This window comes from Cucumis sativus, chromosome 4 (genome assembly GCF_000004075.3).
Source record: "Cucumis sativus cultivar 9930 chromosome 4, Cucumber_9930_V3, whole genome shotgun sequence".
NCBI lineage: Eukaryota > Viridiplantae > Streptophyta > Magnoliopsida > Cucurbitales > Cucurbitaceae > Cucumis > Cucumis sativus.
The window spans coordinates 17,786,205-17,798,967 of NC_026658.2; the positions used below are offsets into that span (position 1 = coordinate 17,786,205).

General features: G+C 29.3%; 1 protein-coding gene across 1 annotated transcript; it reads right to left on the minus strand.

The window, feature by feature from the left end:
- Positions 1 to 8,046: 8,046 nt before the first annotated feature.
- On the minus strand, positions 8,047 to 10,580 carry LOC101216886. The gene is made up of 3 exons (XM_004142570.3): positions 9,373 to 10,580; positions 8,499 to 8,727; positions 8,047 to 8,391 (listed from the first exon to the last, which is right to left on the minus strand). Exons 1-3 carry the CDS (start codon positions 10,269 to 10,271, stop codon positions 8,227 to 8,229), a joined length of 1,293 nt encoding a protein of 430 aa, XP_004142618.1. The 5' UTR covers positions 10,272 to 10,580; the 3' UTR covers positions 8,047 to 8,226.
- Between the last annotated feature and the right edge of the window lie 2,183 nt (positions 10,581 to 12,763).

The following is a 12,763-nucleotide window of genomic DNA, read 5'->3' on the forward strand; positions in this document are numbered from 1 at the left end:
ATCAAATCTTGATAAATTTAATATTATCTATCTATTTATTTATACATATATAATATTTAAATTTTACTAGGTTTCGAAATAAAATTTAAATTTCATACACTTCTAGATTTAACTAATTTGAAAAAGAGAATGATTTTTTTTAAATATCAGAATATGCTAATTTCAAATTCAAATTGAAATAAACTAGTATTTCCGTCTATTGAAAAATTATAATTTTTTTATCAAATTATATTTGAGAAATAAAAAAATTATAATTTTTTTATCAAATTATATTTGAGAAATAAAAAAATTATAAAGCATTGTAATTTTTAAGTTCAAAAGATAATTCTAGGTCTTAAAAAATAAATAAAAAATGTTATTAATTTAAAATAGGGATTTCTACACATTAGCCTAAGTAAATATACAAATAGCCTAAATATATACATACATATATACACACAAAAGGAAGCCTGTATGTGAAGTTTATTTGATATATATACACAACACTATATATATATGTGCTAGCATTATCTCTAAAATGAAAGAAACATTAATTTTAAATAAAAAAAATACTTTTTAAAAAGATAACCTAATAATAATAATTTAGAAAACCGTTCTAAAAGAAAAAAAGAGAGAAAATGTATTTTAAAAGTATTCTTATAATTAAACTAAGAGTCTATTTGGAATGTTTTCTAATTTTTTTTCTTTTCAAAATTTTCATTTTTATTTAAACACTTTTCTAGTAAAAACTAAATTTCTTAAAATAAAAACAAAAATATGTTTTAATTTTTTTATTAGAAAGTATTTACAAATACAAGTTTCTTGTTTGTTATATATGCTAAAAATGCTTTTTTCTTTTAAATTCAAAATTGATTGGTGATAATTACTAGAAGTTGGTTGGCGACAACACCGGAGTTGGTTTTTAAAAGTTCGTCAATGGAGTTACCAAAGGTGGTGGTCGAAGATTGGCTAGAGATGATCTATCCAAAAGTTGGGTCGACAAACTTTCCAACCCTTGAAACAAATACCCCTTGCGGTTGAAGAATAGTAAGTGCATGTTAGCTATTTTAAATCCAAATCATAATCCTAATTCCTAACTAAAAGTACTAAACATTGCCTAAACAAGGAAAAAACTATTATAACTCGCTCTACTCTTAGATCCAATCAAGCTCTAAATGCTTCTATTTTCTTTGTTTTACAACTATTTTTTTCTCGATTGTCTTCATTTTTTTTTCTTATTATTTTTTTAAATTTCTTCTTCCGTTTTTTTCACTTTTATCCTTTTGTGTCTTTTTTCTAGATTTATTTTTCTTTATTTTTTCATTCTACTATTTTTTTTTATGTATATTTATTTTAAGTATCAAGGATGGAGAAGCAAACATATAGCATAAATAAAAGGCAGAGCATTAAGTATTGAGTATCAAGAATTGAGTTTCAATACATAACATAGAGCATAGAGCATTGTGTAGAGACAATGAAATAAAATTGTAGTCAATAATGAGCATTGTGTATCAAGTGGTGTTCTCAATTCACACAAGTGGTTTTGAAGAAGGAATTGGTAAATTTAGAAGATGATGACGCAAAACGACACCTTTTGATTGATTTTTTAAAAGAGTGTCCATCTTTAATTATAGCCCTAGGGCCATCTGTACAAAATTAGGCGATTACTTCCATCTATTTTAATGGCATTTTGATTTATATGGAAGTGTAGAGACATGAGATAAAACTAAGAAAAGAAAAACCAGCAATAAGAGGTCAAAAAAGGATATTAGCTTTAATTTCAATTAATATATCAAAATGTGGAGAATGTTTTTAGTAATTTCTATATGTTCATTCTATTTAAAAGTGGTGAAAATTAAAAGGCATCAATATTTTAAACCATATGCTAATAGTGAATCTTATTTGTGAGAGAGAGAAACTATAGAGAGTAAGATTCCTACATTTACACAACAACAACCAAACACCATTTATTATAATAACCATCATATACGTAATTATTTTGTAAAATACTAGCTAGCTTCTCGCTAAAACGAGTATAGTTTAACTAATATGATAATTAGTGACGGTCAAAAAATTTATGATTCGAATGTTCTCTTTTTTTAATTATGGGTATTTAAAATATATTAATATCTCATTTTTAACGATGGTAGATTAGAACAACTTAATTATAATGGAAAAGAAAACACATTTTATGTAATTTAGGATATGCTAACTAAATTACGCTTTAAGATTTTTTTTTAAACGTATAATTAGGTAAGTTTATCAAACTATAAGATTTTTGTCTATTTACTTGATAAACTTGCCTATATATCTAAAAAATCTGTAAATTAAAGTTTAAAATGGTATAATTGGTCATAACATAACACAGTATTTGAAGTTTGAATTTGTGAATTTTGATTAAAAAGAAATATAAAAACACGTTAGATTCAGAAAATTGAGAAAATTAATTAAACCCTAAAATAAATGATTCCAATCCAACAGTAATATGACATAGCAAAAGCACTAAAAAAGAAAAGGGAAAAAAGAAAAGAGGAAGGGTTTGGCAGATTTCCTTTTCAAATAGAGGGCCAAGCTTCTTTCAATCCCACTCCTAAGTTGCTATTTTCTATTGTCATAAAATGAAAAGGTAAGTGTAAATAAATTCCCAAAAACCCAAAACTCCCAAATTAAAGAACCTTTCTTACACCACTTTGCAAATGTACTCTTCATAATAATAATATTATTATTATTATTGTTATTGTTATTGTTATTTCTTTATGCCTAAATGAAAATGGAAGTATGAATAAAGAGAGAATGGTTGCATTATTGAGTTCTTATTGGAATCTATAAGCAAAAGAAAGTGACAAAGCTACAAAAGTAGATTTTATATAGAGAGAAAAATATGAAAGGGTCATTATATAGATAGTGTTGTGGGTTATTATTGTTATTATTATTTTCAATTTATATACATAGCCACTAAATTGGTACATGAAAGGGTTTTTGTTTTTGAGTTCAATGATGGAAATGTAGGGTTTTGTGTGTGTGATAAATACATAATTCCTTTTCTTTTTTCTAATTTAAATTTTGCACATCAAAAGTTGTTTCTTTTTTGTTTGGTGGGTAACAGTTATATATGCAATATCTTGCATTTAATTTGTTTTTTTTTATTGCCTTTCCTAACCAAAACTTTAACAAATATTGTTAATGTTCAAATGCATAAAACAAAACCCTATAGCCCTATCAATATACATATATATATTTTGTTATATAGTTATTGTTGTTATTATTGTTATTATTTTCTACCATGATGACTTAGCTCTAATTGATAATTGAAATGTTTTTTCTTTTTTAAGTTGAAGGTTTTAAAATCTCAACCTCTTTATTTGATAGGGGTGTTAAAAAAAATCGGTAACTCGATCAACTCAAATTATCCAAACCAAATCATAAGGGTTTGGTTGGGTTAGGAAAATTGGAGAAAAAAAAAGTTGAGCTGCGTAGTCGAGTTGTGCAAGTAAGGGGTCAACTTGACCCGACCCAACCCGATTATATATATATATATACATACCTAAATGTGAACCCACTTTTAAATGAATATTGTAGACTTGAAATTTGAATGTATAACATATATGTCACCTTGCACCCTGCACCTTGAATGAAAATTTGTCTAAATTATGGATACATGAAAGAAAGAAAAAAAACCCGCCAACTCAACCCAACCCAAGCTGCATTTTCTATGTTGGGTTGAGTTGGGTTAATCTTTGCATATTGAAGCGATAGGGGTTCATCTTTTGCTAATCGGATATTTTGGGTTGGTCCATAATTTTCTTCAAACTCAATCAAACTCAACTTGTGTACACTCATATGTAATGATTTTTTTATACACTTTCAATTATCCAATTTTAGTTTTTTTTACTGAAATTAATTAAATAATAATAATAATTTTTAGAGTTATTTTCTAATAAACTCAAATATTTATAAAATATACCAAAATACCACAAATTATAAATGGATCGTGATATATTTCTATTTGTATCATGATAGACACAAAGAGTAATTTATCTTGGTCTATCGTGGTCTATCACATATAGATTGTGATATCTTGCTATATTTGTAAATATTTTATCATTTAAAATAATTTTCTAATTTTTACGCAAGAAAACAATAAATTATAATTATATTTTTTAATTTTATACTAAAAATGTTCTAGATACTAACTTTTAAAAGACAAATAATTACAAATTAGCATTTGGAAGTTGATTTAAAATTTGTTAAAAGTAGATGAAGTTAGAGACCAAAATTTGACTAGTTATAAATTCAACTTGAATAAATTTCAAATTATAAGACCAAAACAACATTTAGAAAAGAAAACTTGATGTTTTATCGTATTAATAAAGAAAAATTATCGGGAATAATAAAATATTAAAACTATTAACAAAATATAGTAAAAATAATTTTAATAATTTACTTTTTCTTTTAATATTCGATTAATAAAAGGTTATTTCTTCCTTTTAAGATGTTAAATGAGAAAACAAAAGTAATGAGAATTGGTTAGAAACTGCTTCATGTTTTGCCCAAAGAGGGGTTAAAATTTATTAAAGTAATTTTATTTCTAAGAAGAGATAAAAGAATTCCAACATTCAAACATGTTACTAATACTTTGCTTAACTAAATCAGTATAGTTAAATTTCTCTTAGTTGGAATCTACCTATGTTTTAAAGTCTAACAATTATGAAAGTAGGTAACCAACCAAGCCATTAGCTTTTACAATACATATAAAAATATAACTATTGTTGTTATTTTACTATGCATGGAGTATAGAATTTAATTTAGAGATGGATAGTACAAATATTACAGACCATTTTGTTTGAAATTGATGACATCCCAATGAATAAACTAAGTTGATCAAGGCAATTGTTTAAGAAAAGAAAAGATGGAAGAAGAAGAAGAAGAAGAAGAAGAAGAGAGATGGGAAAAAGAAAGAGATTGAAGAAAGGGACAGACCAAAATAATGCATAAACACAAAACACACTCACACATAGTGCCTGTCTTCCTCCATGTTTTTATGTTTGGTGTCAGAGACAGAGTGTTGATTGAGATTAAGCTTTCCAAAAACCTCATGCATTTTCTTTCTTTCTTTCTTTCTTTCTCTCTCTCTTTCTTTTCCCATTTTCTCATTATAATAACCAAACTAAACCATTGTTTTTCATAAACAAAATGGCTTTTAGAACCAACCATCATTTCATCAACCACTAAAATCCAATTCTAAACCATTCTCTCTTTTTAACAAATTTTGGACTTGTCTTCTTCCTTCCTCTTCTTTTTCTTTTTCTCCCACATCCTTTTGTTTCTTTGTTTGCCTCTCCATCTTATTCAAAATTCAACTTCCAAAAGGTTTTAACTTTTCAATTTCTAATCACTGCACTTCCACTTACCTTCAAAATGCTTTCAACTTAAATTACAAACTTTACATGTTTTTTCGGACAACAACTTACGCTCTACATACGCTTAGTTATAATAGTTTGAGTTTTAGATGTAGATAATTTTTGTTTGAGACGTTATAACGTTATTGTAATGTGTTTGAGGTGAAAATTATAACTATTTTAGCTAGTTTTAGAATAAAATAGTAAGCATTGTAATCAATAGCTAAAACTTATTCAAGGTAAAATAGTAAATTATGCAGCAAACAATAAAAATAGTAGTAAATGAAAAGTTTTGAAATAATGTTTGCTATATCTAAGTGAGAATTTTTAAATAGTATTTATTGTAGCAAGACAGTTTTTATTATAGTTTTTTATAGTCCTTGCCCAAAACAATCTTTTTACTCTTTAAACTTTTTTTTATTTATGTATGATTTAAGAAATATAAAAAATGTATAATAGAACTCTAAACTTACATTCATATTCACTTTCTAAATTTAATAATGTGTCTAATATGTCTCGGTACACTTGGTGTGAGATATGTTGAAATTGAAAAAAAATATATGTATACATGCTTTGAACTTTATCATTTTTTTCTTATTTTGTCTAATAGCTAGATGCATATATAAATGATATTAAAAGGTTTAGCTCCCATATAATAACTATTTGTTTTTTGTTTTTTTTAAGTATTCATTACACCTCTAAAGTTCTTAACTTGCTCTTCATACATAGTTGGAAAGCTAAATAATTTAATTTTTGTTTTTAGTTTTTGAAATTTGATTAACAATCGAGAAAATAATCTTAATTTTTAAAATTCAAAAGTAAAAAAACCAAAAAGCAAATCATTCAAACTTGGCATCTTAAATTTCTAAATAAAATTAAATTTTATATCTAATAAATTCATTCGTGGTTTGAATAGGTTAAGTATCAAACAACACAAAATTTAAAAATTTAAAAATCTTTTAGACATAGATATTTATTTAGACACTTTTCAAAGTCTATAGATCAAATAAACATAAATATTAATGTAGCCTAACGTTACTATCACATCTGACTTAAAAAAAAAAAAAAAAGTTGGTAGATCTATCCTCCAAATCTGATTAAAAAGAGTTCAAAACTAAAAGAAGTTGTTAACTTTATATTTCTTTTGAAATTGATTCCATGGATTATTTAAACAAAAGAAAAAAAGATTTGAATTGTCAAAGAGATATTTAAATAAAATAGGGAGGTATAGCATTTAATTACACTAATGAGGACTAGTAAGCAAAAAGCAGTTGGAAAGTAAAATAAATATGATTAAAAAAGTCAAAATGAAGGTAAAGAGCTGAGAAAGAAAAGAAAAGGTTTTTAAAGTGATGATGAGTTAGAGGAAGAGAGAGTTTTGAACATAATTTTATTGGTAGAAACTAAAAGAAGTAATGTCTTCATTCACAAATATATATATATTATAGATATAGAGACACATGATGGAGGCATGTGCTATGTGTAGAGATAATGACCAAGTGATCCCTCAAAAACTCATACCATTATCCTATGGGACAGAATCATGGCACATGTCTTCTTTTCTATTGCCATCATAAACTATCCTATTTTCTTCCATTTTCTCCCTAAACACTCCACAAAATTAAAATCAAGAAAATTCTTTCTAATTCTCCTTGGATATATGTTCCAACCTCTTCCTTTCAAAACATATAAATTCAACTTATATCACATTCTTTCATACTTTAATGAAACCTAATCTTCTACCCAATCCAATCAACACCGTGCCTCCCCTCCCACCATGATCTAAGAGTGGAGCTCTATTTTCATTTTGAAAAAAAAAAAGTTGTTCTTTATAGAGTTGATGTTAAAAAATTCAAATTAATTTTAGACTGAATTTAACCGGATACTCGTGAGATAATTTTTAACTAATAATGAATGAACCAACAATAACCAAATATTTATTTTGTACAAAAAGAATTGGTAGTTGTGGAAACTTGAAATAAATGATATAGTTGAAATTAGAAGTATTTTCAAAGTCAAAAGGTTGAAGCTATATGGCCTACAAATTTCCCCTTTTTGCGTCCACCTACCCAAAAAAAATAATGCTAATATTGTTTCTGGATTTGAAATTGAGGCTACACAACCATTTAAATGATCCTTTGCTATAAAAAATTATATAATTGAATAATTAAGTCATAAATTATAAATAATAATAAGGAAAAATTCTACGGATAGAGATGGCTTGATTGTATATATATACATATATATGTATATGAGTGGAAATTATGCTTATTTATTGAGACAACGTATGGCTTAGCTCCATTCTTATGCTTCAGAAATTAATTAATCCAATAAATAAAGAGACAAATACTTATAGAATCAAATAAACCTCAAATAAATTATTTAAAAAAATATTGAACTTTGTCATCATTTATTTAAAAGATACTCTTAATTTTTTCTAAAAATTGTCGTATTACCTTGGTTCCTAGAAGTGTTTTATACTTGAAAAAAATTTAAACATGAAGCGGTGTGATCGTGACTTGGTTAAAGAAGAGGCCATAACACTAATACAGATTATCACTAAGCCCATTATTTTTAAAGTAATTTTCAAACATTTATAAAATAGAAACGGAGAATGATATCGTTTAGTGATTATGGAGTGTGGGGGAAGAGATTTAAAATCTAAAGGTGAGATAGAAAAGTGCTTTCTATTTCATTAATGTACATGGTTATATATACAGGTTGAAGTGTGAATGATAGAAACTTAAAAACACCTCCGGTGAGTTTTTAGCCACCAGGGTTTTTCTTTTCTTTTTTTTTTTTTTTTTTTGCCTGCCTTGTAAAATTAGCAACAAGCAAAGCAAAAGCCTTAAACATCAGAATCGCAAAATTTACCATCCATTCGATTTTGAACGGCTTTGATGGCAGCGACTCTCGCCGCAGTGGCCGCTCTATTAGCTGCAACCACGGCTTTATTCACTTCTTCATCTAGCCTGGGAAGATTTATAGCATTCCTTGCTGCCTTTCTTGATGCCTGGATTATGTACAAACATCATCAGAATTCATTTCAATACTCAGCTATAGCTAACACTCTCACAGTTTTGGTGGCTAGAGATCAATGGATGAATTGAAACTAGGTACCTGAACAGCTTGGAGAACGGTATCGTTTAGTGGTGAGAGAGGATGCTTGAAGCTCCCACCATCCCATTCGCCACATTTCGCCTCACTGTTTCGGAAAGTATATGTGCCATATCCTTGCCTTTGTCCTTCATGCCATGATCCTTCGTAACAATGGCCATTCGCGAAATGGTAGATTCCAAAACCGTGTACTTTATCACCAAAGTATTCACCAGCATATCTATCTCCATTTCTACAGATGCAATTTGGGATCTTGGTTAAAATTTATGTACTCCAAACAGAAAACCAGATAGCTAGTTTCTCAATAAACAAAAGATATTTCAATGCTAGAAGCGTAAAGAACAAGATAATTTATGAGATGGGTCATCAAGATGCAGCCCTTATTGTAGCTTAAAGTCAAATTGAACTCACACATTTTATCGGATATTCTATCTCTTGCTAGATTTGACAATATCATGAGAGGAAGTGAACTCCAAATAGAGACATTTCTTTGTTTCAAGTAAATAACCAAATCGATTCAGAACCAGATGTTCATAATACTAAAACAAATTGGGAAACAGCCTGGAAGCAGATGATCACATAGTTACCAATTCTAGCGGGATTACGTTTATACAAAAAGAGACTTAATACCCAATAACATCAACCAGGTGCCTACCAGAAATGCTGCAAAATTGAACTAAGACGCTCGCCTAAGATATCTTATAAACAGATTTGTGGGCTCAAATACTTCACTGTTGTCTTAACTATAAGCAATAAATATCCAAAAGAAGAGTAATTCGATGAAATTCAAGTACACGCAAGCTTAAGGGAAATCGTTTAGATCCCAAAAACAAGAAGAAACAAATCAAAACGATTGAAATGCCTGATTTAGTTTTACCTGAAGTAATAGCATCCAAGGCCATGTTTAACGCCACGCTTGAACTCGCCAACATAGCAGCTACCGTCAGCGCAAGTCTGAAACCCAACGCCATGGCTTTGGCCATTGCACCACTCACCGGCATAGGAATCCCCTGTGAAGAACTTATAGACTCCAAATCCATGTCTAAGACCCTGTCGATATTGGCCTCTGTAACGACTTCCCTTCGCCCAGCTCTCAACCCCATAGCCATCGTACCTCCCATCGACCCAATCACCTTCGTATCTACCACTTAGGAAATAGTTATAAACCCCACTTCCATTACTACTGCCGTTGTGAAACTCTCCCTCGTAGAAATCGCCATTGCTATAGAACTCTACGCCTTCTCTAATAATTTTCCTCTGCTTTTCGGCGTCGTCTTCGGTCTCGTTCGAATCCCCAATGTACCACTGGACCGGAGTCGAATCTGTCCTGGAGAAACAAAATCTGGTCGTGTTCCGATGCCAGGAATGCTTGATAAACGAATGAATATGTAAAATTAACCCCTTATTCTTGCTCACAAATACAAGCGTAATAGCAATAAAAATCAAGGCCAACAACAAGTTTTCCGACGGAAGTAACCCATCCTTCCTCAAAAAGAAGAACGCAAAGAGCAAGGAGAAGAAGGTAAAGCAAAGGAACAAAGCAGTAGCAAGAACACGGTTCGCAAATCGGTTCACTCCGGTTCTCGGCGATGAACCGGACCTACGTGGCCTTTTAGGCCTCTGCTTCTCTTCATCATCATCCTCCTGATGGACGGCGATGAGCTCCCCCTCTGTGATGGACGATAAACTATGAATAGACGATCGGAAAGTCGGAGAAGAACGGAGTAAGGACGAGTGAGTTCTTGTAAGCTTCAACGGACTTTTCTGACCATCCATAAGGAGTCCGATTAAGAGAAAACCCGAATGTTCGAGTATCTTCAATCCGTATTTTCTCGTTCAAAAGCCAGTCCTATACCTGGAAATTCTAATGAGAAAAGTAGTTGTACGCATCGCCGGCAACATTACAGAGCGACGGCGCAGGATAAGTAGTGCGCAAATTAGCAAAAAAAGAAAGAAACCCTAAAGGAGAAAAATGAAGAAGATGAAGAAGAAAATGGGGTTTGGTTGGATCTGTGTAGATTGAAATGTAATTTAGAGAAAATGAGAATCGAAAAAACAAAAAGGATAGAAATGGTGCGAATCGGAGACGAAGGACCAGGTTTATATATTTATAGTGAGAATCCTTTGGTGGGACCCGGTGAGGGGATGGGATTGTAATCAGAGCCGTTGATATGTTTGACGGTGAGATTGGAGTGTGGGACGTCCCGGTGTGAGCGGGATGTTTAGGGTCGTCGGATTTAGATTCGGAGATCAGTCCCGGTCATTGACAAATGGGTGTGATTAATAATGATTCCATGTTGGTGATGTTTAGTTTAAGTAAGGTACGTCGTAGTCTAATCACCGTTGAATGTATTCAAATCATGGTTTGATCGGACGATCGGGACCACTCTAACCGTAAGTTGGGTGAATTCTTTTTGGGCCTACCTTCTCTTTGGTTTGTTGAATAGAATAGGTAAGCCTAAACATTTTGGTAGAATTTGATATATACATAAATCAATTTCCTCTTTCTTCATATTTTCTTTTTCCCTTTTTCATAACTATTTCCATTACATAAAAATCATAAATACACACCACAATTAATTACAATAATAGAACAGAATATTGTTAAATGTGTCCTCATGTTTTTCCCCATTCTTCATTACTTTTTCTCCTCTAATATCTTCATTCAATTTTCAATTTTCAATTTCTCACATTAACCCTTTCAAAATCAAATATAATATAATATAATGTTGACTCTATAACCAAAGAAAGGGGCATATGGTTGGACAATAATTCCAACTTATTTAAGTTTAGTCAATTTCACAATCCTCAAATATGTCTCCAAAATCTAATCTATATACATATAGTTCAACTAAAACATATCAAACACTTGGGTACACATACAACGCTTTCAAAATTACTAGAGATTTAAAATTATAGGTAAAAAATAAAAATGATAGTCACGCGAAAGAAGGGCAGTAAGGCGTGAAAAAGTAACCAAAGGCAAAAAAAAAAAAAAAGAAAAAACTTGTATGGGGAAACGTGAAGGTGCAACCACCTTTTTCCTTTGGTTGTTTCTAAAAATAAAAATTGAAATTATTAATTTAATCTTGTTGGTAATTAATTAGAGTTGTGAGGGCAGTTAGTTAAATACCCTTTTTCTAAACTTTTAATTTCTTCTGGAAACCCTATTTTCAGAAATGTACTCCCTCCCTCCCTCCATCTCCACTGCCCCCTTCTTATATTGCGTGATCTACAAGACATTTGATTTCCCCCTTTTTTTCCATCAAATTATTATGCTCATTCATTTTCTTTCTTCATAATAATTAAAATCTTTTTGTTTCCCTTTCTTTTCAAATATTCATTTTAATCATTCAATGGTTTTGAAATCTTTATAAACTTTTTTTGTTTTTTTTTTTTTTTTGTTTTTTTAGAAGTAGTTATTTCAAAGCTGTGATTTCATTCATATGATGTGTTGAAAATCAAATGGAGAGATGTTAGAAATAATTGGAATGTAATTATGAATTATGAAGTGGTTATTGATATAATAATTTATGACTGATTAATTGAAATTTATACATCATAAATCAGTGTTTATCAATTTTTAGAAGCATTAATTAACAACTATCGTGGTTTTTTAAATTGAAAAATAAATAAAATAACATATTTCTCTTCCCCATGGTTAAACGTTTTTGTTTAAAGGAATTATTGTCTAAACGTTTATAAATTATAACTAACTAATTCATTCAAATCAAATGATATTTTTATTGATAACTGATTGAATATGTAATGGGCTTTTAATAAGGTTTGGTGTGTGTTTTTTCAGTACAATAAGGCTCAATATCTATGTTATATAATATAGAGTCACTATCTTTACTATATATATACTTAATTTATTTTTTCTTGGACATTTTTTCTAAAGAAAGAATTGACATTAAATATAAATTTATTTGTTTATTGAAAAAGTAAAAATATTCTAAATTCTGAGTGACAAATTTTTTTTTTTTTTAATTATTGGATTATAAAAGAAAAAGATGGAGTAAAAGTTACATGATATGAAAAATGAAATATTTGGTATTTTATTACACTTAATATTAATTGATGGTATATTAATTAAAACCGTTAGAAAGATTAAATCTACCACAATTGTATATTATGCTTAAATTGGCATTTGTGTCAGGTCAGAATTTAAGATGAAAGAGATGTTGTTTCAACTATAAATATGCTCAGTCGTACATAATATCCTCAAAACAAAATTTTCTAAAAAACGTATAAATGAAGACAAAACA

Bases quoted from the DNA above. Each gene is read 5' to 3' on its own strand.
- LOC101216886 (XM_004142570.3), bottom strand. From the start codon at position 10,271: ATGGATGGTCAGAAAAGTCCGTTGAAGCTTACAAGAACTCACTCGTCC. The intron at 8,728-9,372 runs GTAAAACTAAAT...TTGCATCTGTAG, and splicing joins CTTGGATGCTATTACTTCAG to AAATGGAGATAGATATGCTG. The intron at 8,392-8,498 runs GTACCTAGTTTC...TACATAATCCAG, and splicing joins CCGTTCTCCAAGCTGTTCAG to GCATCAAGAAAGGCAGCAAG.